This window comes from Triplophysa dalaica, chromosome 11 (assembly GCF_015846415.1).
Source record: "Triplophysa dalaica isolate WHDGS20190420 chromosome 11, ASM1584641v1, whole genome shotgun sequence".
Classification (NCBI taxonomy): domain Eukaryota; kingdom Metazoa; phylum Chordata; class Actinopteri; order Cypriniformes; family Nemacheilidae; genus Triplophysa; species Triplophysa dalaica.
The window spans coordinates 19,841,774-19,868,440 of record NC_079552.1 but is presented as its reverse complement, the minus strand read 5'-3'; the positions used below and the strand labels follow the sequence as shown (position 1 = coordinate 19,868,440).

General features: G+C 44.4%; 1 protein-coding gene across 4 annotated transcripts in view; it reads left to right on the top strand.

Moving 5' to 3' along the window:
* Nucleotides 1-2,957: 2,957 nt before the first annotated feature.
* Nucleotides 2,958-26,667, top strand: part of col21a1 (collagen, type XXI, alpha 1) — a 75,389-nt gene continuing 51,679 nt past the window's right edge. For all 4 annotated transcript variants that reach the window (XR_008908294.1, XM_056760760.1, XM_056760759.1 and 1 more), the window contains exons 1-9: nt 2,958-3,054; nt 5,372-5,502; nt 5,676-6,236; nt 13,436-13,601; nt 13,693-13,921; nt 14,222-14,395; nt 14,984-15,061; nt 18,865-18,948; nt 19,263-19,325. Coding sequence is in view for 3 of the 4 variants with exons in the window: in XM_056760760.1 (XP_056616738.1) it covers nt 5,403-5,502; nt 5,676-6,236; nt 13,436-13,601; nt 13,693-13,921; nt 14,222-14,395; nt 14,984-15,061; nt 18,865-18,948; nt 19,263-19,325 (1,455 nt within the window). In the remaining variant the exon portion in view is untranslated. The remainder of the gene's footprint in view (nt 3,055-5,371; nt 5,503-5,675; nt 6,237-13,435; nt 13,602-13,692; nt 13,922-14,221; nt 14,396-14,983; nt 15,062-18,864; nt 18,949-19,262; nt 19,326-26,667) is intronic.

The following is a 26,667-nucleotide window of genomic DNA, read 5'->3' as shown; positions in this document are numbered from 1 at the left end:
GAGGTCTAGTTATGACGTTTGCATGATTTTTACATTAAAAACATCAAAATCAATTTACTTATTGATTTTGATGTTTTTAATGTAAAAATCAAGGCTACTTTCTCCACTGGTTTTGAGGCCAGATCTGCAGACGCTCGGTTTAAATGGGTGTGCCTCATTGAAGGCTTTATAAGTAAACTCCCATCGCTTCGAATGGATAACAGTTTGCGTAGTTGGACCCTTATGGGAATTTGGTTAGAGACGTAAGGTTAGGTTACACATTAGCACCATTCACAGTTTTCTTAGGACATTAGTATTATCTGGAGACCTCCTATGATTTACAAAAGAGCTCCCCAAATCAGTATTTCATGTGACGCATTCGCAAGGGATGATTTAACTCAAATTTACTCACTTATCTCCCGGATGTGATGGCAAGGCTTTGCGTATAGTTTGCATAGCCTATAGTTGTATTGCGTTTAATGATATATGACCATTCCTGTCTGCATTTGAGACCAGTGATCCCGAACTGGACAAAAGATCACAGCCATCAAGGATCTCAAATGTTACAAAAGTTTCCATGATAAATAAACAAACAGAGGACTCCCGGTAACTTATGGAAATAATTAACTATTAACTAATTAATTAACAAAAATAACTCACTCAGCACAAAATCAAGGTCCTGTCATAGCCATTCCAGTTCCCTGACCTGAACCCTATAGACAATGAGTGGGTGCTATAAAAAATGAGTTTTTTTATAGCAAAAATGTGGAGCAAGCTTCCAAATAATGACCACTGACTCCCATGAAAGTAACAATTTATTTAAACACGATGTTATCCTGTCAGGCGTTCCTATTTGTAATGACATAACTGTGTAGTAATAATACTTTGGAAATCTCTTTGGTCATGACTGACAAAGATTTTCCTTGAAGCAAGGAAAACTGCCTTTTTTTGCAAAACAGCCGATTCCCAATCTATGTGACTGAGTTTCAGACTTGTCTTTCAACAGTGCTTCTTGCACGAGACTACACACACTCCCTATGGATCAGTTCCTCCACGGAAATTCTCATTGCCTCGGTCTCCCTGTCTTTCTGTCAACCTAATCGCTTGTCGTTGAGACACACCACACTAATCTCCAAGACACTCTGCACAAGTGATCAAGTTAATTGTCGTTTATTGTGTGGAATTACAAACCATTACAGTGCTGCTGGTGTGGCCTTGCCAAAACAAAGTGGGTACATTTATTTAGCCAAAGTGGTTAAACTAAAACGAAGAAACAAAATGAAGACTTTTATGTATTTGCCACAGCAGTATGAAACATCTTTCTCATTCTATTTAGCAGGAATGCACTTTGAATAAAAAGCCAAAAAAACTTTAATGGGTGCGTTTTTAAATAAGGAAACTGTGCTACATAGTTACATGGGCAATCCACTTACACATTTTTCCCAACAGTAAGTAGGTTTATTTTACTTGGTAAATTTTTCTATTTTCTATTCCATAGAGCTTCATTTCTTTGAAAATCTTTATTATGAATTAAGTTGGATCCTTCATGTTTTCTAGTATGCATGTGTGTGTTTTCCACAATTTTCCTTATTTGATAACGCTTGGCTTGAGTGTTTAAAGCTACGTAACCACGCTGCCATTTATCATGTTTGTGGTGACACTTCACTACTGTTTTTTTTCCCACTCAGGGAACAAATATGTCTCTTACTTCATAGTTGTGCCATGCCATTTTCCAAACCCACCAGAATATGAAGTATTAGGAATCCAGCTGTACCTTTCAATTACTAGAAGCCCTGTGGGAAGATACCTACTGTATTACATACAGCGGGCTCTCCGGACTTCCAAATGTTAACGCATCAATTATGGCCATGGTTTTTCCAGACTTAGCATGTGTCAGGCTATGAAGGGGTCTGGCAGGTGTATGCCAGCAGGTGGGCTTAGTCATCAGTGTATATTCAACAGTTTTTTAAAGATCTGGCTGAAATAACGGCTGAAGATGGTAAAAGCATGATTGAATCTGTGTTTGGATCATGCATTCATCTACTCGTCTATACTGACATACAGTTAAAGCACATTTTAAGATTGTTAAAAAAGTGTACTTCTTAGTAAATTTGCCTTTTAAAGTCTCAAAATTTCTTATTTTGCATTACCAAATTGTTAGATCCGTTTTCAGATGTTTCCCAATGTTTCTCATGTTATAATAGTGAAGTCAGTTAGGTAAGATTATTTTGAATGACTAAATGACATAATTAAAAATGATTAAATTTTACAAAGTTTTGAGAAAGATTGTGCCTAGAAAACTTTGGTTTACTATGATTTTCCAGACCATATCAATGTTCTCCTCTACTCCACTGTGCACATATGGTATTTATAGTGCCAAGAACACAACATGAAAATGTCTAGCTTTCAAATGCATGGGTAATGCCACATCTTTAGTTAAGTTTGGCATGAAAATGCTTCTGTTTTTCAATTTGAGTCCCAGAACATGAACAGATGCCTTGCTGTACATTAAACTTGTTCATACTCATAAACAGTATCATCCCAGACACTGTAGACTAATTACACAAAACTCAGTAAATCCAGCTAAATTTGAAAGCATGAAAGTTCTCTGTTATTCTCAAACACTTAGAAAAGACAAGACAGTGCATTTTTTGTCCAGGCAATAAGCTTCCTCTTCTTTGATTAGTCAATGAGAATATCAAAGTAAATTCCTTGAGCTAATCTTCTGGCTCACATTATTTATCCTCTCAGCTATCCAACACAATCCAACTTTGGAAGCACATTACTTTAATTTTCCTTTTGTTTCCACAAAAAGGGGGCTGAGTTCTCCACCATTTTATTTAGTCAAGTTCTTATCTGCGTCTTATTTCAATCTCTATCCAAGTGAGAGAGAGGGGGAGAGAGAGAGAGTTGGAAGGTGAATGGGGAGGGAAGTCTTACATCTGCAACTTTGCAGCCTCCTCAAACCCACCTCCTCCCTGAGCTTTGCAGAGCCTTGGCCATGGGACACCAGACAGTGTGAGTAAGGGGGATTTTTATTCAACAGGAGTCCAGCTCCACGCACATAAAGCTCTGGTAAATCTTTGTATTTTCTCTTTAAAAATTATATTATGCTTTGTACTGTTGTGATATTTGCACTTTTTCCTCTGGCTGCAACCGCATGCATACGATACTGTTTCACATCCCAGTATCTAATGGCTAATCCAACTGATGAGGTCATGTTAAAAATAGCTTGTTTGAAATTCATCCAGAGCTGTCTGAGAAGTACTTTTTTTTATTTGTTGGTGGTCCGTATAACGGTCTTCAAGGTCCAGAGTTGACTCGATTCCTTTCGAAAACATCAAAAGATGCTGTAAAATATGTAAAAACTGCACATGCAAGTGACCTCAAGTGTTTTGCTTTTCCTATAAGCGTTTTCCTAGATCTTATGATCATGCAGATTTGCAAAGGACTGACAGGCTGCATGTTGAAACGATTAGGTATGGTTATCAGTTCCTTATTCAGACCACTGTCACAAGTGAAGAATGAATGGAATTATTTAACTAGGCTTTGTCCAGCAGCCTTGCTACACGGATAAACATGCAAGCAAGTTATTCAATCCAACCGAGGGAACATTGCAGTGCTCTCTATCTATGAGTTGTGTGTCCTTGTTTGGGTAAGAATGGAGAGGAGCCGGCAAACATCCAAGGGTAAACTCTCCAACTTGATCCATTTGTGAGTGAGACATGCATGTCGGTAAAGGGCAGAATGTGGTGGAAAGCCGCCGTAACAATTCTGCCCTCACTATATCTCTCTGATATAATGCTTTTGATGTAATCTCATTGGAGCCTGAGGAACTTGGCCTTCGTTTATTTTTTCCCTGATTTTAGCAAGCTAATTTTACATGCTTTACAGCAGTTGTTGACTTTGGTATTGAAGATCGCTGCATTACAATAGCACATTTATAGTTGCGCAATGGAAAACAGACAGAAAGGTTTTACCAAGACAATGACTGCCAGTTAGAAAACATTATGATGACTGATCCAAAACAAGCCATATTCAATAAATCAGTAGAAATGTAGAATAAAATAGAGGCGCATGAGAAATGCCGCTCCTGGGAATTCAACTAAAAGCATAACATATCTGGCATCTTTCCCACTTGAAGTACGTAGAAGTTAACGCCTACTCTGGAGGACAGCGAGGAATCAGCTGTTCAACAAGTCTTTCCTCCTCCCACATCCAGTTGGCTGTAAACCATCGGTGTGAAATAAATCTTAAGCAAGTATCGCTACAAGCACAATGAATTACTCACCCCAAAATTCCACAGAGATTTAAATGTCATGTTTTGGAAGATAGACACTGAGGATATGTTTGGCTGAATTTAAGGCTGTAATTCCTGTTCAGCGACGGATGTTGAAATGTGTGGAATTCCAGCTACATTACCTTTCTCAAGTCTCCTTCATCTTGACCTGGGAATAGAACCGTAAACTGTCTGGAGGTCCCTAATAACTTTAAGGTCAATAAGATGGTCATGGTCGAAAGAAAAGCCATATGGCTAGAAGTACAGACTGGCAGACGCATGTTACTTGTTTCTGTGCGAGGTCCGTAGTCACAAGGTTATGAGAGCAATGGTGCATTACGAAAACCATTCAAATTAGTTTTTGTTTTTTGGTCTAAAATTGCCTCAGCTTTCTCAAAAGTATATGAGCTTGGTCATTCTCCAGAACTGGAATTTTACTTGAAGAGATATCCAGTTTGGCGGAAAAGTGCGTGGGTTGGGAGTGACGGGGGCAGACATGCTTGTGAAAATAATGAAGCGTTCCACATACCTCCCCATGTGCTGGGCTCTGGAAAGCACTAGCGTGAGGGCCAGTTCCATCATGGCTTTATGTTTCACCTCTAGGTGAAAGACTGGAAAAACTAAGTCATACAAATAGCAATGTGACAGACGCTGAAGGAGGGTGAAGGCAGTACAAAACTTTTACGCATGTTCCTGTCATGCTTATCTTTCATCTGGTGAGGATGATCACTTGCGATCGGATCTTTCTTTGATTTTAGCAATCAGCAGGCAAAGACAGCAACCTCCGCCTCTTCTAAAAGGAGCATATCTGGTCTTCATTTATTACTGTGTGTTTTTATAATGTTTGCAGTTCTTTCTTACTTGCAAGAAAAAGTAAGATGAGAAGCCAATTCAAACTATTACATGGTTCTTGGTGGTTATATGGTTGAGCCTGTACAACAAATGCAAGGAAACTGCAGCTGAAGCGTTTCAGTTGGAATGTGTACATTTCATAGACAGCATGTTATTCATTTATAACGAAACCTATAAAACTATACTTTAACATTAGCAAATCCAATTGCATTTGTGTAAAGACATCTAAGAAATGCATGTTTTATCTTCATTTCTCTTCAGGTGCAAAACTGGAGCTTGGTACTTCAGGAACATGGGTTGCAAAACAAGATCCATGCATTTCGTTTTTTGGTGTCTTTACTTCATGCTCCTTCACTTGTTTTGCACAGCACAAGATGAGGACATGAGATTAAGTAAGCGTGCTTCTCTCGTCTCCATAAGTCTATGTTGCATGAAGACTATTGACTCCGATAACATCACCTAATAGTGCAGTTGTTCATTGTGGCTGTCCTAATGCAGAGCAAAGATTCAAGCCCAACTCAAGCATGCAAAACGTTGTCATTTTCTCTTCACTTCTCAATTTCAGGTTGTAGGACAGCGCCAAGTGATTTAGTATTTATAGTCGATGGATCATGGAGTGTAGACGACATCAACTTTGAGATTGTCAAACGGTGGCTGGTGAATCTCACAACAAGCTTCAACATTGGTCAGAAGTTCACTCAGGTCGGGGTACTGCAATATAGCGATGACCCCATCTTACATATACCGTTGGGAAGACATTTCTCAAGCCATGACCTCATCAAGGCCATGGAGTCCATAGAGTATATGGGAGGGAACACAAACACAGGGAAGGCTATCAAGTTTGCAAACGACAAACTCTTTGCCCTTTCTGAGCGAGGTCCGAACGGCATTGCAAAAATTGCTGTGGTTTTGACGGACGGCAAATCGCAAGATGAAGTGCTGGCAGCTGCAGAAGCCGCACGGAAAAAGGGCATAATTCTCTTCGCAATTGGCGTCGGATCCGGGACGGAGGAGGCGGAGCTCAGAGCAATTGCCAACAAGCCATCCTCAACATATGTTTTCTCTGTGGAAGACTATAAAGCAATCGCAAAGATCGGTGAAGTTATTAGGCAGAAGCTGTGTGAAGGTAAGCCTGTGTGTGTATTCGATCTTGAAATTGAACCATGGTCCCTATGCTTTCATATTTCTGTAGGTGTGTTGTAACATTCATTTGTGCACTATTTTTTCAATTGTCAGCGTGAAATGATACAGTTTTATGGGTCTGGGGAGGAGTTTGTTGCTTTATATTCATGAAACGTCAATGAAGACAGGTTTATGGCATCGCCACGTTTAAGGTGCAAGCATAATTTGGTACCTCCCACCTCCCTTTATGGATCAAAGTCTGATTTATGTCCTTCAACACCCATGTGTTCCGAATTCACCTAGATGGCTGTAAATTGTATCCAAAAGTGTGAAATTATAAATTAAGGTCCACATTGCTGAATGTATTTCAAAGATTGTTAAATCAAGTCCCTCTGAAAATGGCCAATAATCAATTCAATATGTATACATTATATGACACCAACCCATTTATTGGAAGACTAAGAGGCTAATCACATTTCATTTGCGAAGGGACCAATGCAGTTGCGGCGCGCATACAGTGCAGTGTGAACATTTTTGTAGGCATGTCGGCGCCGCATCGAGATGGAAATATTTCAACTTGTCAGAGCCGCGCGAGCACAACAGGTCATATGACAAGAGAAAGATGCGCAGCTCACATTTTCCACACAGTTTTAGACACAAAATGTGAATGACCCCTAAAGTGTTTGTCTTAAGCCCCTTCCAGCCAAATCTTTTTTCATTTCAGTGAGGTACAATTTGGATTTACAATGAATTGTTAAAAAGTACAAAGAGCACAGTAATAAATGTTTGAGGAAAGTCCTGAAAAGTGGGAATGCACATTTCCAAGGCACTTTTCTGTTCTAACAATGGATTACTCAGCAACAGTTCCACACGGACTTGTTAAAAGGCAAAAAATTAAAGGAGAACAAAAAAGCGAAAAGGCAGGAAAACTGCCCTCTATAAAAGTTTGTTAAAATATTTGTGAAGCTTGTGATAATGTGTACCCGGACACTGGACAAGTTAGTGATCAAGGCACTTTATGATGGAGAGGGTCATCTCTTGTCTGGTATTTGTGATGGTTTGGGAAATTCTTAAGCCGGACTGTGTCATGGTCGAAACACAGGAGAGACCCAATAGCGGGGTGAACAATGCTTTATTAGATGAGATAAAGTCAACAGCACAAAAACAGTTCGAAAGGCTGGAGCCTTAGTCCACAGTGAGAGAAGGCAGCGACACGGTTACCGGCGATCCCGTAATAGAGGCTCAACACGATTCCGTGCGAGAGTTCGTGAGGTGTGGAAGAGTAGTCCAGGGACGTCAAATCAAGCTGTTGGTATAATCCCAAAAGAATTAGAAGCGAATAACAGATAGCCGCCGATCAGCCGTACTCACAGGATATGGTTTTAGAAACGTGGTGAATGGATCTGGGAACTGTGACAAAGAAACAATCTGGCAACAAGACTGGAACAATGCAAGACTTCGTTAGACGAGCCGCAGCACGTCTAGGGCAGTCTGAACTGGCAAGAAGCAACGGTCAGACAATGGACAAGAAACACTGGGGCATAATAAAGGAAAACCTGACAAGGGTAAATAATAAGCAGGTGCGTGAGGGGTAGAGAGCTAGATGGGAGATAGCAATCAGGTGTGTGAGACTGAGTGGAAAATCACCCGTGTAGGAGAAACCTAAGAGAACACGGGGGCGGGGAGAGTGACGCAGACACTGAGCACGTGGTTAGCGAGTACCCAACCCCGTGCTCGACAAAACAACACACCCATGTGCAGAAGATGCCGCAACCCAAGCTGGGTCGTGACAGTACCCCCCTCCCCACCAGCGCCACAGGGCGATTCAGGGAGGGGGCTCACCTCGTCTCCGGTGGAATTCCATGATCAACGACCGGTCCAACACATCTCGCGAGGGAACCCATGACCTTTCTTCTGCGCCATAACCCTCCCAGTCCACTAGGTATTGGAAACCCCTACCTCGACGGCGGACATCTAGTAGCTTCTTGACGGTATAAACAGGGACGCCGTCCACCAGCCGAGGCGGGGGGGGGTTGGGTCGGGAACTATCCGGATTGAGATGGGAGGTAACAAAAGGTTTAACCCTGGATACGTGAAAAACAGGGTGAACTCGACCAAGAGTAGGAGGAAGCTTGAGTCGTACGGCTACCGGGTTAACCACCTTGGCGATCCGGAACGGCCCAATGAACCTGGGCGCCAGCTTACGAGAGGGCGTCCGGAGAGGGAGGTCCTTGGTGGAGAGCCATACCCGTTGACCGCACACATAGGCAGGAGGAGAAATCCGGTGGCGGTCGGCCGCTGATTTGGTTCTCAGGTTGGTTTGGGCCAAAACCTCTCTGGCCCTCGTCCAGGTCCGGTGGCAACGCCGGACGAACGCCAGAGCTGAGGGAACCGCAGCATCGAGTTCCTGGGAGGGGAACAGAGGGGGTTGGTAACCAAGCGCGCATTCAAATGGGGACATACCTGTGGCAGCGGTGGGAAGGGAGTTGTGGGCGTACTCCACCCATGAGAGCTGTTGGCTCCAGGAATTAGGGTTGTTGGATGACAGACAGCGGAGTCTCCGTCCGAGATCCTGGTTGGCTCGCTCACATTGTCCATTGGTCTGAGGATGAAACCCTGAAGACAGACTCGCTGAGGCCCCGATCTGTCGACAGAACTCCTTCCAGAACCGAGAGGTAAACTGAGGACCCCTATCGGAAACAACGTCTACCGGAAGACCGTGTAATCGGAAGACGTGATCCACCATCAGTTGAGCCATCTCTCGGGCTGAAGGAAGTTTAGGGAGAGGAATAAAATGAGCCGCCTTGGAAAAACGGTCCACCACCGTGAGGATCACAGTGCACCCTCTGGACAGGGGAAGGCCAGTAACAAAATCCATGGCAATGTGAGACCATGGTCGGGAGGGAATGGGAAGGGAGCGGAGCAGACCTGTAGGTGGACGATTGGTGGTCTTACTTTGAGCGCAGACTGGGCAAGCCAACACAAACTGTCTGACATCATTGGTGGCTGACGGCCACCAAAACCGCTGGTGCACGGAGGCCAGGGTCCCCTTGATTCCTGGATGGCCGACTAGTTTTGAGGAGTGACACCACTGAAGGACTGCAGGACGCAGCGGAGCGGGCACGAACAACCGACCCACTGGGCACTTCCCCGGTACTTGCACCCCACGACCGGCCCTCTCTACTCGCTGCTCGATGTCCCAGGCAAGAGCTCCGACGACCATCTCCCTAGGGAGGATGGGATCGACGGAATTCTCTCTGCCTGGTTCCTCGAACAGACGGGAGAGAGCGTCTGGCTTGACGTTTTTGGAGCCAGGCCGGTACGAGAGGGTGAAGTGGAATCTACCAAAAAACAGTGCCCAGCGAGCCTGGCGTGAACTCAACCTCTTGGCTGAACGGACGTATTCCAAATTCTTATGGTCCGTCCACACCAAAAACGGCTGAGTTGCTCCCTCCAGCCAGTGACGCCACTCACCCAACGCGAGCCGAACCGCCAGCAGCTCTCTGTTGCCGATATCATAGTTCCGTTCGGCAGGGCTGAGACGATGGGAGAAGAAGGCACAGGGGTGCACCTTCCCATCATGACCGGCGCGTTGGGACAAGACTGCGCCAACCCCGACGTCTGATGCATCGACCTCGACAATAAACTGGCGATCCGGATCTGGAAAACAGAGCACAGGAGCAGAGACAAAACGGGACTTGAGCATATCAAAGGCTACCTGAGCACGGGGATTCCAGGCGAACGGGATCTTAGAGGAGGTTAGAGCAGTAAGCGGCGCGGCCACTTGACCGAAGCCCCGTATGAAACGCCTATAGAAGTTGGCGAATCCGAGGAACCGCTGCAACGCCTTACGAGAGTCGGGAACTGGCCATGTGGCAACAGCCTTGACCTTCGAGTCGTCCGGTCCAATGCCCCGGGGGGAGATCACATGGCCAAGGAACGAAACAGTATCGGAGTGGAACTCGCACTTCTCCGCCTTGACAAATAATTGGTTTTCGAGGAGACGCCGGAGGACCTCTCGAACGTGCTGGGTGTGTTCCTGGAGAGAAGGGGAAAAAATCAGAATGTCGTCCAGGTACACGAAGACAAACCGATTAATCATATCGCCAAGCACGTCATTAATGAGGCCCTGGAAGACGGCAGGAGCATTGGTTAGACCAAAAGGAAGAACCAGATATTCGTAATGTCCCGAAGGTGTATTAAACGCCGTCTTCCACTCATCCCCCTCGCGAATACGAACCAGATGATACGCGTTGCGGAGGTCTAGTTTGGTAAAGACCCGAGCTCCCTGCAACAGTTCGAAGGCAGAAGACATTAATGGTAAGGGGAATTTATTTTTTACCGTAATATCGTTCAAACCTCGATAGTCAATACAAGGACGCAGGGAGCCGTCCTTCTTCTGAACGAAGAAGAAACCCGCGCCTGCGGGCGAGGAGGAGGGGCGAATGAGCCCGGCATTGAGTGATGTGCGGATATACTTCTCCATAGCCTCCCTTTCAGGAGCGGATAAGGAAAATAGTCGACCCCTGGGCGGAGAAGTGCCTGGAAGAAGGTCAATGGCACAGTCGTAAGGCCGATGAGGGGGAAGAGACATGGCACGGGACTTGCAAAACACGGCACGGAGATCATGGTACTCCCCCGGAACCCCAGCGAGATCAGCGACATCCACCTGCAACACAGGAGAAACAGAGACAGGCGAGGGAGCAGGACCAAGACAAGACACATGACAGGCAGGGCTCCACGCTAAGACAGAAGTGTTAACCCAATCAATGTGAGGATTATGCTGTGACAACCACGGATGCCCTAATACCAGTGGGGTTGTGGGGGAATCGAGGATGTACAGCTTAATCTTCTCACAATGATTACCCGACAGAAAAAGACTTACGTGAGGGGTGGTGTGGGTGACGGTAAAAAGTGGTTTCCCCGCTAGGGTAACAGCAGAGACGGGCGGATGGAGAGGAACAGTGGGGATGCCCCATCTACGAGCCGTGGCTGCATCCAGGAAGTTCCCTTCGGCCCCGGAGTCGATGAGGGCCTTCCCAATGTGGGTAGAGTGACCGAAGGTGAGGCGGAAAGGCAGCAGGGTGCGAAGGAGTGGAGAGGAATTCTTGATGACGCCCACCCGGACTCTCCGTTCTACGGGTGAGCGTTGGCTTTTACCGGGCAGTTCGTGACAATATGGTCCGGTTTGCCGCAGTAGAAGCAGAGTCCGTCCACTAGTCTCTGATGCTTCTGGGCGGCGGTAAGGCGAGAGCGACCGACCTGCATGGGTTCCTGCGTGATATCTGCAGGTTGACGATGTAGAAAACCGGTCTCACGAGCGGAATCCCGTCCGGGCTCCCTCTCAGACTGCAGGTTGGGGTCTCGACGTCGCCATGCGGGTGGAGAAGAGCGTCTTTGGCGGCGCGCGCTGATACGACCTTCAATCCGCAAACACAGGGCGATAAGATCCTCTAGGTCTCTAGGCGGGTCCAGCGCGGCGATTTCGTCAGCGATGAGGTGGTTGAGGCCATCCAAGAAACGCGCTCGTAGAGCCCCGGCATTCCACTCACACGCCGCTGCTAGGGTCTTGAAACGAATGGCGTAGTCCGTGATGGACGATCTTCCCTGGGTAGTACGGGAGAGAAGTGCAGCTGCTTCATCCCCGCGAGCTGACCTGTCGAACAGCCTAGTCATTTCTTCCTGAAAAGCCGGGAATGAACGGCAACACGGATCTTGAGACTCCCAAACGGCAACTCCCCACTGACGAGCCTTCCCAGTTAGCAGAGTGAGGACATAGGCGATCCGAACCTCCTCTGAGTCATACCGGCGAGGTTGAAGGGCGAAGACCAGAGCACACTGGGAGAGAAATGCCCGGCAGGAGTTGGGATCCCCATCATACAGCGGCGGACAGTTGGCATGGGGCTCAGGAGTGCTCACGGTCCCACGAACAGATGGGTTTTGGGCACCTCCCGTATGCGCGGAGCCCCGTAGGAGGTCGGCTACCTGGCGTTGTAACGCTGCCATCTGGGCTTGCAGCGAGTCCACTTCCTGAGCGGCAGCAGCGAGGCGGGACGCCTGTTGTCCCAACAGAATCCCCTGTTGTTGTAAAGCCGCTCGCAGCGGATCTTGTCCCGCTGGGTCATGTACGTGGTCTGACCGTTCTGTCATGGTCGAAACACAGGAGAGACCCAATAGCGGGGTGAACAATGCTTTATTAGATGAGATAAAGTCAACAGCACAAAAACAGTTCGAAAGGCTGGAGCCTTAGTCCACAGTGAGAGAAGGCAGCGACACGGTTACCGGCGATCCCGTAATAGAGGCTCAACACGATTCCGTGCGAGAGTTCGTGAGGTGTGGAAGAGTAGTCCAGGGACGTCAAATCAAGCTGTTGGTATAATCCCAAAAGAATTAGAAGCGAATAACAGATAGCCGCCGATCAGCCGTACTCACAGGATATGGTTTTAGAAACGTGGTGAATGGATCTGGGAACTGTCACAAAGAAACAATCTGGCAACAAGACTGGAACAATGCAAGACTTCGTTAGACGAGCCGCAGCACGTCTAGGGCAGTCTGAACTGGCAAGAAGCAACGGTCAGACAATGGACAAGAAACACTGGGGCATAATAAAGGAAAACCTGACAAGGGTAAATAATAAGCAGGTGCGTGAGGGGTAGAGAGCTAGATGGGAGATAGCAATCAGGTGTGTGAGACTGAGTGGAAAATCACCCGTGTAGGAGAAACCTAAGAGAACACGGGTGCGGGGAGAGTGACGCAGACACTGAGCACGTGGTTAGCGAGTACCCAACCCCGTGCTCGACAAAACAACACACCCATGTGCAGAAGATGCCGCAACCCAAGCTGGGTCGTGACAGACTGCATATTTGCACAATGTCCAATGCTCCACGCCAAGGTCTTCCACTACAGACTTTTTTTAGACTGGCATCTAAGCCAAGTAAAATGAAGCAGTGCATTCCATAAATATTTAACCATTTCCCAACATTTTAACCCATCATATGTTTCTAATTGTTTGTGATATATACATAAAAGATAATAAACACTAGTTGATACTTCAAAACAAGACAGTGAATTTGGGGCATTTAGTTAGGCTTCATTTTAATTTAGCTTATGAAATATACTTCATTTTTCTCATTTTTCTAAACAGCATTATTAATGCTCTCTGTGCGCCTCAAAGTTGTAAATTACACCTATCGTGTTTTATAGAGACTGTGTGCCCAACAAGGATTCCCATAGATTCTCGAAATGAGAAAGGATTTGACATTCTTTTCCACCTCAACCTGGGCAAAAAAGCCAAAAAGACACAAGGGTCATTTCATGGCAGTAATGCCTACCAGGTGACATCCCGAGTGGACCTCACTGAGAACACCAGGTAAAGGTATTTTCAAGCATTGCTGCTGTTGTGAGCTCCATTGCAATGCTCTGCTTGAACTGAAACAGTGTCTTCATCTTAATTTCCATAGGATGTTATTTCCAGGCGGACTTCCACCATCCTATGTTTTTGTGTCTACTCTGAAGTACAAAGGCTCTGTGATTAGGGAGGAGTGGGATCTGTGGAGGATTCAGACTAAGGATGAGAAGTCTCAGATGGCTGTAACTATGAATGGAATAGAAAGAACAGTGATGTTCACCACTACCAGCAGAGCACCAAGTGGAACTCAAACTGTTGTGTTCACTAAGCAACCAGCCAGGGTAAATACACAGCATGGGAGGGAATGCCTAAAACTAACTGTGAATCAATAGCTAGTTAACACTTGACATGCTTGATCGTCATCCATTTTTAGATTTTCATAACAGGCAAACTAGAAACCAGAAAATGGTCACCACCATAGGTTACATTTCATTTGTAGATACTTATAACTTGTTCTTTGTGTCTCAATGAGGCTGCTTTTCTAGCACATTAACAAAATTACTCCAGCCTTTTTTTTGTCAGAAAGACCAGGCTATTAGGCTGTCCCAGCAGATAAAGTCACATTTTGCTTTATTTTACAGAAACTATTTGATGAAAAATGGCATCAGCTGCGTCTTTTAGTAACAGAAGAGGAAGTCACTCTGTATGTTGATGATCTGGAAATCGAAACTTTGGCATTGGAACCTCCTGTCGGAATTTTTATTGATGGAAAAACGCAGGTTGGAAAGTACGTCAGCAAAGAAACAACTGTACCTGTAAGTACACTATTGACATCTCGGAGGCTTTAATTTAGACTATTGTTGTGGGTACCAAACTACCAAAGTAGTATACATTTGAAAGCTGCAGTCCGTATTTTTTGTGTTCAAAATAAAAAAAAATCTGTGTTATAACAATAATTCTATCCACAACAGGTAAAAATAAGTGCCTGCCTTTTTATATTTCAAACAGAGATGGCGATAGAGTAGCAAACATTATGAATTGCGGTTATACATTACATTACAGATACTTTAAAAATACCTTATCTAAAGTAAGACAGATAATGTAGAACTTTGGTTAAAAATGTTTGATGTATGAATTTCGTCATTCAAACAAAATCATGACAAGGCATATGACAATTTATATTATGATATTATGTTATTGGAATATTTGTCTGCATGTGTGATCCTTTGCTAGCAAATAAACATAACATTAAAACATTTTCAACATGTGCAACACAGCAGTGTTCTTTGGAAAAGCAGACCCACGTCATGTTGACTCAAAAATGTGTGTTATATCCCCCTTTCTTTTCCTAGACCCCCATCTTTCAGTGTTTTTGTCTATTAACTTTTTTGTATCAATTTCAGTTTGAAATACAGAAACTCAGAATCTACTGTGACCCTGAGCAGAATAACAGGGAGACAGCCTGTGAAATACCTGGAGTTGTGAGTACCAGAATCTTTCTGTTTTGGCCCATTCCAAATGAGTGTGACTAAGACTTGATCCCTCACTGTCTTGAAACATTTTAACAATACATTTAAGGGAATAGTTTACCCAAAAATGAATATTATGTCATTATTTACTCACATTCATCTCTTTCCAAACACATAAACTATTATTTTATTGAATGAAGGATTTTTTTTAAATCCCTAAAGAGTTAAATAACAGAAGAAAGACTACCTTGTTTAAAGTTGTTTATTATTAATATTAATGGCTGTTGCCTTTAATAATGTACCTGTAAGATTACAGTGTTGTTTTCAGCATTGCTGCTCACCCAATTCTCTTAGACTACATGCAGCATGATGGGGATTAATATGGTTTGAATCTAACTGATAGATTTTCTACGAATACCGGAAACTATTTATCCCTGAGAGCCACCCTGAAATATGGATACTCTACTTGTGTTAAGTAAAATTTCCCTTTCTGTCGGTCTCTCGACGTTGTGTCGAGAACGACAGAAGGGGTTCGCCCTTGAGAACCAATCAACTCTGACTACTATAGAAAAGGCCAATGAAATTTGGCAGCATTCATTTACCTTTTGTTCTTCAGAGCCTTCACTCATGACTACGAACAAAACGAATTCAACGAATTATTCTTCTACATTGCCGGATCTACGACGTAGAGCAGCGGATCGTCCCTACCTGCAGCGACCTTCCCCTGGGCGTCTCGGCAATTCCGGAGGTGTAGAGATTGTTTCTAAAAAGGTCCTTTTCACGACTGAGCATTCTCCAGCGCGGCATGTCCCGCTGTTCTCTTGGGTGCGGTACTCTCATCGAGGAGGGGGATGGACACGATAGCTGCGTCGAGTGTCTGGGCGTCCAGCACACTGAGGCAGCTTTTGTTGACACAAGAGCCCCTCGGAGGTTCCTATCTTCCTCACCTGACGAGTAAGACGGCCCTCTTGATGGCGCTCGCTTCCTTCAAGAGGGTAGGGGACCTCCAAGCATTCTCCGTGTCCCCAGATTGCCTTGAATTCGGCCCTGGAAATGCTCACGTTATCTTGAGACCCAGGCCCGGATGTGTGCACAAAAAAGTTCCCACTACTCCCTTCCGGGGCAAAGTGGTGAACTTGCAGGCGCTCCCCATCGGAGAGGAAGACCCAACCCGATTCGTATTGTGTCCAGTACGTGCATTGCGCCTCCACCTGGACCGCACGCAGAGCTCAGAACCTCTGACCAACTCCTTGTCTGTGTTGGAGGACAGCAGAAGGGGAAGGCTGTCTCCAAGCAGAGGCGGGCACACTGGGTCGTGGATGCCGTTACGACGGCATACCGATCTCAGAATCTCCCATGCCCATTGGCAGTGAGGGCTTACTCCACACAGGGTATAGCCACCTCCTGGGCACTGGCCAGAAGCGCCTCGCTAGCAAACATCTGTAGAGCTGATGTCCGGGGGGGCGTATGCCTGCAAAAGCACCTTTCCACCCTCCAGTAGGTTGGGTCAGTATGCTATCTACCTCTCTTCGTACCCAAACATATGGCTAAGAACAGATATCTCACCAACCTTCCTTCTTACCCAAACACTGGTTATGAACAGGCATTCCATCCATCACTAAGCAACCAAGCACCCCCTGGGGGTTGGCTGGGCAGAGCAGTCTTCGCCCTTAGGGCGGGACACCATATGAACTATCACAGATAGCTCTAACCGGACCTAGTGCTTACGGACGTTTGTAACACCCCCTCCCTGGGCTGTTCCGTCCGATGTATCCTCATGAGAATGGTTCCCACTCGTGGTAACCCATGATCTTCCCCACCTCGCGGTAAACTACTCGGCATGTTCCATGCATTTTCTTCCAAGCACGAGACCATACCTATGTCCACCGTATTCCTCCCCACGGGTAGGAGGTGGACTCTGCAGCGCATCCCTAATTATGGAAGTTGCGCTTACCCGGTGTAAACCCGAGCCGGACGGCCTCTCGCCAGTAGGGAGCTAAGGCCTCTGTCCGTGAAAGGTTACCGGTGAGGGCTGTACCCATCTTTCTCCAAGAAAGTTCTGGAACCCGCTGACCACCACACTGGAAGGTTACAGCTTCGCTAAAGCTTCGAGATGACACGCCCAGGCCTGTTACCGTCGCTTCGCTAGAGATTGTGACGCTTTTCCATAGGCAACCCCATTTGTCGTTCTCGACACAACGTCGAGAGACCGACAGAAGGGGAACGTCTTGGTTACGTATGTAACCTCAGTTCCCTGATGGAGGGAACGAGACGTTGTGTCCCTTATGCCACAAACACGTATGGCATTCTGCTGTAGTCGTGAGAGGCTCTCAGGCTCTTCAGAAAAATAGGTAAATGAATGCTAAATACCGGCTTCCTTTTATACCGGACATCTGGGGGCGGAGACCGGCATGCAAATTTCATCCTCCAAATTTCATTGGCCTTTGGGTTTTTTCCAAAGTAGTCAGAGTTGATTGGTTCACAAGGGCAAACCCCATCTGTCGTTCTCGACACAACGTTTCGTTACCTCCATCAGCGAACTGAGGTTACAGATGTAACCAAGATGTTTTATTGAATACATTGACAATTATATGTGTTGCCCATATAGAGTTTGGCAGACGTGGTTACTTTGAACTAGAAAGAGGGGAGTGAAAGTCATCTTTTTTGTTCATGGAAACTAGTTTGGATGATCATGAGAACAAAAACCATGGCAGAATTTTTGTTTTTGTAAGAACTGTTCCTTCTTCTTGAACCTTCAAAATTCAAGTGTAGACCATTTTCTGTAATGTGTTTAATTTACTGATCCAATTTAATCCCATTTCATAAAATTTAAGCATTCTCTCAGTTTCAAACATAGCATGATATTTGCCCAGACCTGTGTCTTAAAGTCTTTAACCCCCATGTTATTGTTTTCAGTTAACTAACCCACTTTCTCTGATCTGGCATGGATTCTTTCCATCTTTTAGACTCAATATTTAGAGATATTGTGTATTTATGAACAAAAGTTCAAACATTTTATTTCACCCAGGTTTTCTTTCTTTTTGCACCATTCAGTGTTGCAAAAATAAATAACTTTGTCATTTAATTTTGCATTTGCCCGGTCATATATTTTCGTTTCTTTCACTTTTAGGATGGAGAGGTATGTACTTTGGAAGATGCCTTAGCAAGCTTTCAAAAGTAACCACTAATCTCATTTTAAATGCCAAGGGTAAGATTTGCCTGATGTTCCTTTGGAGTGTCCAAATATTACCATGGCTGATTTTAGCTATGTGATATCCTGGACTGCTAGCAGCTTCAAGAATGCTTGACTGTATGATGCTTATGTGATTGTCCACAATGTCCCTACTGTCAAAAGCATATTGTAAAATTACTGAAGTGACAAATACTTACTGTGGAATTAAGGATTATCATAAGGAATAGATTGGATATAGATGTATGCAGCAAAATACAGAATGATGAACATTTATGTTCTGTACCTTGGTTATTCAATCATACTTGAAGTAATATATTGTTAGTATCGTGGTCATTTTTGTGGCTGTACACTTGAAGGTGAAAGTGACCTATTTGTCAGTTTTGGTGACCCATAACTGAAATGTGACGTTTGCATTTAATCCATCCAGTGAGTAGTGAACACAAGCATGGAAAGTCGTGAATGCACACACAATATCACTGCAGCGCCCGGGGAGCAAACTTAAAAGTCAACATATCAAACACGTTTTATGACAGCCTTACTTAAGACTCGTAACAATGGCCTGAGCTGTTTCTATGCAGGTATTAAAGATTTAAGGTTGTAAATGTTATTTTTATTTATTTAGTGCTCTGATGGACCAGGAGACATTGATCCATCTCCAGAACCCTGCATCTGTCCACCTGGGCCACCCGGTACACCAGGACAAAAGGTACAACACATGGTTTATAACAATGTTTCTGCCTTAATAATCTATTCATTGAATTCAATTAACATGAACCTACAAATGTCACGTTTTAAAGTTTATAAGGTCAAGCCTATATTTAAAAACGCATGCTACTTTTCAGCAGGTGTTTGCATTTTCCTTTAAATCATTGCTGTACTCACTTTGATATAGTTTTACATTATATACAGATACTGCTAGAAATCTGCTTATTGATAGCATCTAGTGTAATGTGTTTTATATGATCTTGAATGATGTTCTCTAAGGAATTTATATAAACACATTGCTTGTACTTTCTTTAGGGAGAACATGGCAGAACTGGAGATCCGGGTCAATCTGGTGCTGCTGGTGCTGATGGTAAGCCTGTGAGTACTATACAGTTTAATACAACCTCAAATTAACTTGAGCAAATGCTGTGTTCAATGCAAGGTCAGGGAGTACAACAAGCATTTCATGCATTAAGACAGTATTGTCTACTGTATGTTATTTACTTGATGGCAAGTCAGAGAGCAAAGGGGTAACATGTGCAAGATCTGGTAATAATGACAGATGCCACCATTTTCACCAGTTAAAACTTTAACTGTAAAATCAATAAAACCCACAGGATTATAACATCTGACGCAGACCATTTAAATTGGCTGGATTTACAATTTTGCATAACGTCTTGGTTACGTATGTAACCTCAGTTCCCTGATGGAGAGAATGAGACGTTGTGTCGAGAACGACAGATGGGTTTGCCCTTGAGAACCAATCAACTCTGACTACTATAGAAAAGGCCAATGAAATTTGGTGAATGAAATTTGCATGCCGGTCTCCGCCCCCGGATGTCCGGTATAAAAGGAAGCCGGCGTGCAGCATCGCTTACCTTTTGCACTTACCTTTTGAAGAGCCTGAGAGCCCCTCACTACTACAGCAGAATGCGATACGTGTTTGTGGCTTAAGGGATACAATGTCTCGTTCCCTCCATCAGGGAACTGGGTTACATACGTAACCAGTCTCCCTCCGATGCTGCGAGCGACATCTCATCTACGCCACGCATCGTTTCCGAGTCCGTGCCTAAGGGGAACATTCATAAGAGCGAATCGGGCTGTGATCACTTGGCTGGCGGGTTTACGTTCGCAGAGGTCCCCACATCACTAACGCTGCTAATACAGGGGGACTTCGGGGCCGTAGCCACCGATGTCATGGCCCGGTTAGCAGACGAAATGGTGGCTGGTTCCCGTAGGAAGACAGTCACCCGTGACCGCAACTTCTGAATGACAATCTTCCCGCAGTGCGGGTAAGATGTGTCAACGAACGCTTCTTCAGCATGCTGGTCGCCCAGACACCTAACGCAGCGATCGTGTCCATCCCCCTCCTCGATGAGGGTGCCGCACCTAAGTGAACAGCGGGACACGCAGTGCTGGACATTGCTCAGTCCTGACAAGGACCTTTTTAGAAAAAATCTGTAACACCTCCGGAACCGCCGAGACGCCCAGGGGAAGGTCGCTGCAGGTAGGGGCGAACCCCATCTGTCGTACTCAACACAACGTCGAGAGACCGACAGAAAGGGAACCTGTATTTTTACAATCCCTAACAACCTTCTGCCTTTGGTGCGCTTGTGCGCTTTTAATGGCAGTGATTGATAGGGACACAAGAAACATAACAGGCAAACTATTAGTTTTCTGTTTAAGGTGGTGGTCTGTTTAAACTGTAACTGTACTATGTTGGCGTCCTAACCAGTAGAAGATAACTATAATGTTACGTTTATTTAAAGTTTGTGGGCTGCATTGTTCCAATTACTAAAATAAATGTACCTCCTGCTATTGTTTTCGTTTTCATTCCTGAACATCTGCTATCCAAAATATGACAGCAAAGCACAGCAAAGGCTAGATGCTCTATCTTTTATCATCAGCTAGAAAAAAATTGTTCTGAAAGTGATCCCAACGATGTCGTTCTGTGTATATTTATTTATCGTTATATTTGTGATGCATCTTTATCTTTCGTTTTATTTGTGATGTGAACCATCCTATTCTCCTACATTATTTTATAGTTATAGTTATCATTATAATCTAAACAATGTCCAATTTATTAAATGTTATAATAATTAATTCAACTTAATTTAAATGTATTCATTTTTTGTCAAAACAGGACTGTTCAGTCAACTAACTTGATTCATCTGAGTTGAAACATGAATGAATTATATTGTGTTAATGTAGCATTGCTGAAATGTCAATTAACTAAAAGTTCTAAAAACAGTTTCTACTAACAGATTAGATCTCCCTCCAAACTTTTGATAAAACTTGAGTGCCTTGATAATCCACAAGACATTCTTTCACTAATCCACAGTGTATTTTTAATGTTTAGTGGCAATGCTCATTTTTAATCTTTAAACAAACCACGGAAGTGACTTATCCTGATTACCCTCACTAATAAGTGACAGGTTCCTGCATTGTGTGTCTGTGTGTGCAAATGTTATCATTAACTCGTTTTGCAAGAACTGGTCCAAAAGGACTTTCTTTTTCAATTTTTAATGGGCTCCTACCTGTGTATTGCATTTTGTCTTCAAGTGGCCCTAGCACAAAGGGTTTCTATCAATCTCATATTACTCCCGAGTACCTATAGAGTAGTTTTGCATACTTTGTATCTAGCTAAGAGTATTTAGTTTGATCACATTTATAAAAGATAAATACAGCTGTATGATTATTTCCGAAGCATACTGCTCATGGGGGGTTATGCTGATCTAATGCACATGTGCACCCATTGCCAAAAAACACAGACATTAGTTTCACTCACCGCATGAAGTTCATGTCCGGCATCTTTTAGCACTCGGACATCTCCATAAATCAGTTTTAAACGATCTCCAAATCCAGCGTTATATCAACAGTTTATAAAAGATTCATCACCCATATGCAGTGAACAAATATACCTGCCCCTTGCTTTTCCGGGAGAATAGTCCAGTAAGGGACTAAGAAAAATTGTTACAAAATAGTTTTATGTGTACAAAAAAACTTTCCGAAACATGTATGATTGCTGGGGGAGTGTATTGAGCACAGAAATACTACGTAATACACCCAACTCGTTTTTTGACAAGTTGACCATGTTAAGCATGAGAAGACAGCACGTTTAACATTGTACAAAAGTCTGAAAGCATGACACACCGTTGCAGCCCCCTTTTCATTATCTAATTCCTTTTTCTCTATTTCCATTCTTTTAAAAATGAGCTGGGTTTCATGAACAAGTCCCGCCCACTACCATATCTGTGAGATTCAGCATTTTCAGATTGGTCACCCTCTCAGAGTGGGTCGAAATTGTCCCACCTTACCATAACACAACACTGAGCTTTAACTCTTGGTTACAAACAGTAGCAATGACGTAATTTTTACCTGATCAGTTAAAGAGGTTTGATGAGATTTTCTTTTACTATAGTTAGTGTATAACAAGCTGTATAAGCAAAAACAACATCTGCAAAGTTACAATGCTCAAAGTTCACTGCTCCAACACACCTGACCCAAAGTTTTCTAGTTGTCCTTAGAGTCTTTATTACCTTCTTCAGGCTAGCTCTGTCTCAGTCAGCTCCCAAGGTCTTGAATCAGTGTGTCATGTACAAGGGTTTCAGGCACTGGAAAGGACCTCTACTCACTGCACATTGGGACACTGTTCACTTATTTTCCTGTGACATGACTGCGTAAGCACGTTGTGATAATTCACAGCTGGTATTTATCAACAACAGGCAAAACCAACATCTTCTTGACTTCATTTTTAAACACTGGTTAAAGTGCATTGTGAAAAACACTTACATTATTCTGTTTCATATCCATGTATCAATTTGAAGATATATTAAATGTAAAGTAGATTGTGTTCCATGCCTGTCTTGCAACGTTGAGTTAATGATTTAAACTAAAATAAATGTTTGTCTTTTTAAATGTTCTGTCACTTTTCCTGAAGTTTATTGAGTTTATTAATCACAGCGTGTGATTTAGGTTGAATGGATCAAAAAAAGACTCCCTGATCAGTGCCCCAACTACTGAATAAAGGATCTGATTGAGACACACCCAGTGATTCTAGGACCACAAATGGCCATCCCTGCTAATAACCCTTAAGAAGATATTTCTAAGTGGTGTGCCCTTTCTGTTGGTCTCTCAACGTTGTGTCAAACCGACAAATGGGGTTCGCCTTGAGAACCTATCACTTCGACTGGTTTTGAAACTGGCCAATGAGATTGACAAAGGAAATTTGCATGCCGGACTCCGCCTCCGGATATCCAGGTATAAAACGAAGACGACGTGCTGCATTCATTCACCTTTTGTTCATTGGAGCCTTTGCTTATGTATGAACAAGCAGATCAATAGATCTTCAAGATACTACTGAAATCTTACGGCGTGGTGCAGCGAACTGTCCCTTACTGCAGCGACTTCCCCTTGGCGTCTCGGTGGTTCCAGAGGTGTTTGAAAAAAATTCTAAAAGAGATAAATTTCTACAGTGTGGCATGTCCCGCTGTTCTCGTGGGTGCGGTACCATCATCGAGGAGGGGGATGGACACATCTTCTGCCTCAAGTGTTTGGGCATCCAGCACAATGAGGCAGCATTTGTGGACACATCTTGCCCGCACCGGCGGCGTATGGTGATTCAGACGTTGCGGTCACAGGTGGCTGTCTTCTTTCAAGAATCAGCCACCACCTCGCCTGCTTCCCGTGCAGTGACGACAGTGGCCAAGCCCTGCCGTCAGCCAGTGCGAGCAGCCTGAGTGATATGGGGCTTTCTGTGTGCGTCAATCCGTCAGCCAAGCGGTCGCGGATCCCTCACACCCCGTCTCGCTCATCTGATCGTTCCCCAGAAGGCGGCTCCCAGCCATATGGATCCTCAGTCAAGTATCCAGAAACGATGCGTGACGATGATGAGATGTCTATTACAGCATCGGAGGGCGATCTGCTGACATCTGATCCTGACGACTCCTTGTAGTTCCCTCCCACGGTGAGGATGAGCTCAGGAGGAGGCAGATGCCGAGATGTCAGCCATGCTATCCCGGGCCGCCGTGAGCATTGGGTTGCAGTGCACCTCACTGCCTTTCCCCAAATGCTCACGGTTGGACACATGGCACTTGGGGTCTGACCGCGACTCCAAGCCGCGCCCAGCCCTGGTTCCATGCTTACCGGAGGTGCATGACAAACTGAATAAGACCTGGAACGCCCCCTTTTCGGCTCGTCAGAACCGGTTCCAGCGTCCTTCCTTCCCTCGATGGTGGAGCAGCTTGAGGCTACTTTGACGCGCCCCAGGTTGAATGTGCAGTCGCACCTGGAGAGGTCGACCTAGACTACCATCCCGGGCATGTAGGCTCCACGAGGGTAAGACCGACCCAGGGCTAATGCAGGAACTCCGAACCACCACTGACCTCGCCTTACGGGCGACCAAAGTGACCGCGCGGACCCTGGGTCGGACGATGTCCACACTCGTAGTCCAGGAGAAAAACCATACGCTGTCACCTATCCACTAGAAGATTACAAATTTCACACAAGCACTCACATCTGACACGCCCAGCCCTGTCACAGTCGTTTCGCTGAGATTGTGATACGGCTCAGCATTGTGGCGAGTTTTAATAGGAACCCCATTCTTCAGTTCGACACAATGTCGAAAGACCGACAGAAAGGTAACGTCTTGGTTACGGATGTAACCTCAGTTCCCTGATGGAGGGAATGAGACGTTGTGTCCTTCTTGCCACAAACACATGCCGACCGCTGCAGCAGTCGTGAGAGGCTCTCAGGCTCCTCAGAACTAAAGGTGAATGAATGCAGCACGCAGTCTCGCTCTTATACCCGGATATCCGGAGGCGGAATCCGGCATGCAAATTTCATTAGCCAATTTCATTGGCCTGTTTCAAAACCAGTTGAAGTCATAGGTTCTCAAGGTGCGAACCCCATCTGTCGGTTCGACACAATGTCTCATTCCCTCCATCAGGGAACTGAGGTTACATCCCTAACCAAGACGTTTCCTTAGACAAGCGCCACTATTTTTTTTACGATACAAAGTCCCACTGATTTACAATGAAAAGTGAGCCCATATGCCACAACAACCCAGTCTCAAGGGTCCCAATCTCGAATATCCCAATTTTTCTGGGTTTCAGCGAGCACAACCCATTTTTAAATGTCACTCAGCACAAATTTGTTTTCACTCAGCACAACTTTCAATACAAATTCAATATAAATCATCCATGTTTCAACTCAAATTAATCAAGTTAGCTAACTAAACAAAATAAGTCATAAAGATTTTAGGTTATGGCTAGCCAACACCTTAATTCACCCCAAACCCTAAAATCACAGCCGCAAAGGCTAATTTAGCAAAAAATGTGAGTTTTACGAGGTGGCAAAACAATGATAAATTTCACAGGGGAAGAGTCAAATCATAACAAATCATACCAGTGAGATACCGAATCAGCCACCTTTTAAAATACAGTTGAAAGAAAATGTATGTGAACCCTTTGGGCTTACTTGGATTTCTTCATAAATTGGTCATAAAATGTGTTCTGATCTTCATCTAAGTCACAACAATAGAGAAACACAGTCTGCTTAAACTAATACCGCACAAACAATATACGTTTTCATGTTTTTATTGAACACAACATGTAAACATTCATAGTGCAGGGTGGAAAAAGTATGTGAACCTTTGGGTTTAATAACTGGTTGACCCTCCTTTGGCAGCAATAACCTCAACCAAACGTTTCCTATAGTTGCAGATCAGACCTGCACAACGGTCAGGAGAAATTTTGGACCATTCCTCCTTAGAAAAGTGTTTCAGTTCAGCAATATTCTTGGGATGTCCGGTGTGAATCGCTCTCTTGAGGTCATGCCACAGCATCTCAATCGGGTTGAGGTCAGGACTCTGACTGGGCTACTCCAGAAGGCGTATTTTCTTCTGTTGAAGCCATTCTGTTGTTGATTTACTTCTATGCTTTGGGTCGTTGTCCTGTTGCATCGTCCATCCTCTGTTAAGCTTCAGTTGGCGGACAGATGGTCTTAAGTTTTCCTGCAAAATGTCTTGATAAACTTTGGAATTCATTTTTCCATCGATGACAGTAATCCGTCCAAGGCCTGAGGCAGCAAAGCAGCCCCAAACCATGATGCCCCCTCCACCATATTTCAAAGTTGGGATGAGGTTTTGATGTTGGTATGCTGTGCCTTTTGTTCTCCACACATAGCGTTGTGTGTTCTTTCCAAACAACTCAATTTTGGTTTCATCTGTCCACAGAATGTTTTGACAGTAGTGCTGTGGAACATCCAGGTGCTCTTTTGCAAACTTCAAACGTGCTGCAATGTTTTTTTTGGACAGCAGTGGCTTCCTCCGTGGTGTCCTCCCATGAAGTCCATTCTTGTTTAATGTTTTCCTTATTGTAGATTTGTCAACAAAAATGTTAGCATGTGCCAGAGATTTGTATGTATTTGAATGTATAGCTGACACTCTAGGATTCTTCTTCACCTCATTTAGCATTCTGCGCTGTGCTCTTGCAGTCATCTTTACAGGACGACCACGCCTAGGGAGTGTAGCAACAGTGCTGAACTTTCTCCATTTGTAGACAATCTGTCTTACCGTGGACACATGGACATTAAGGCTTTTAGATATACTTTTGTAGCCCTTTCCAGCTTTATGTAAGTCAACAAATCTTGATCGTAGGTCTTCTGAGAGCTCTTTTGTGCGAGGCATGGTTCACATCAGACAACGCTTCTTCAGAACAGC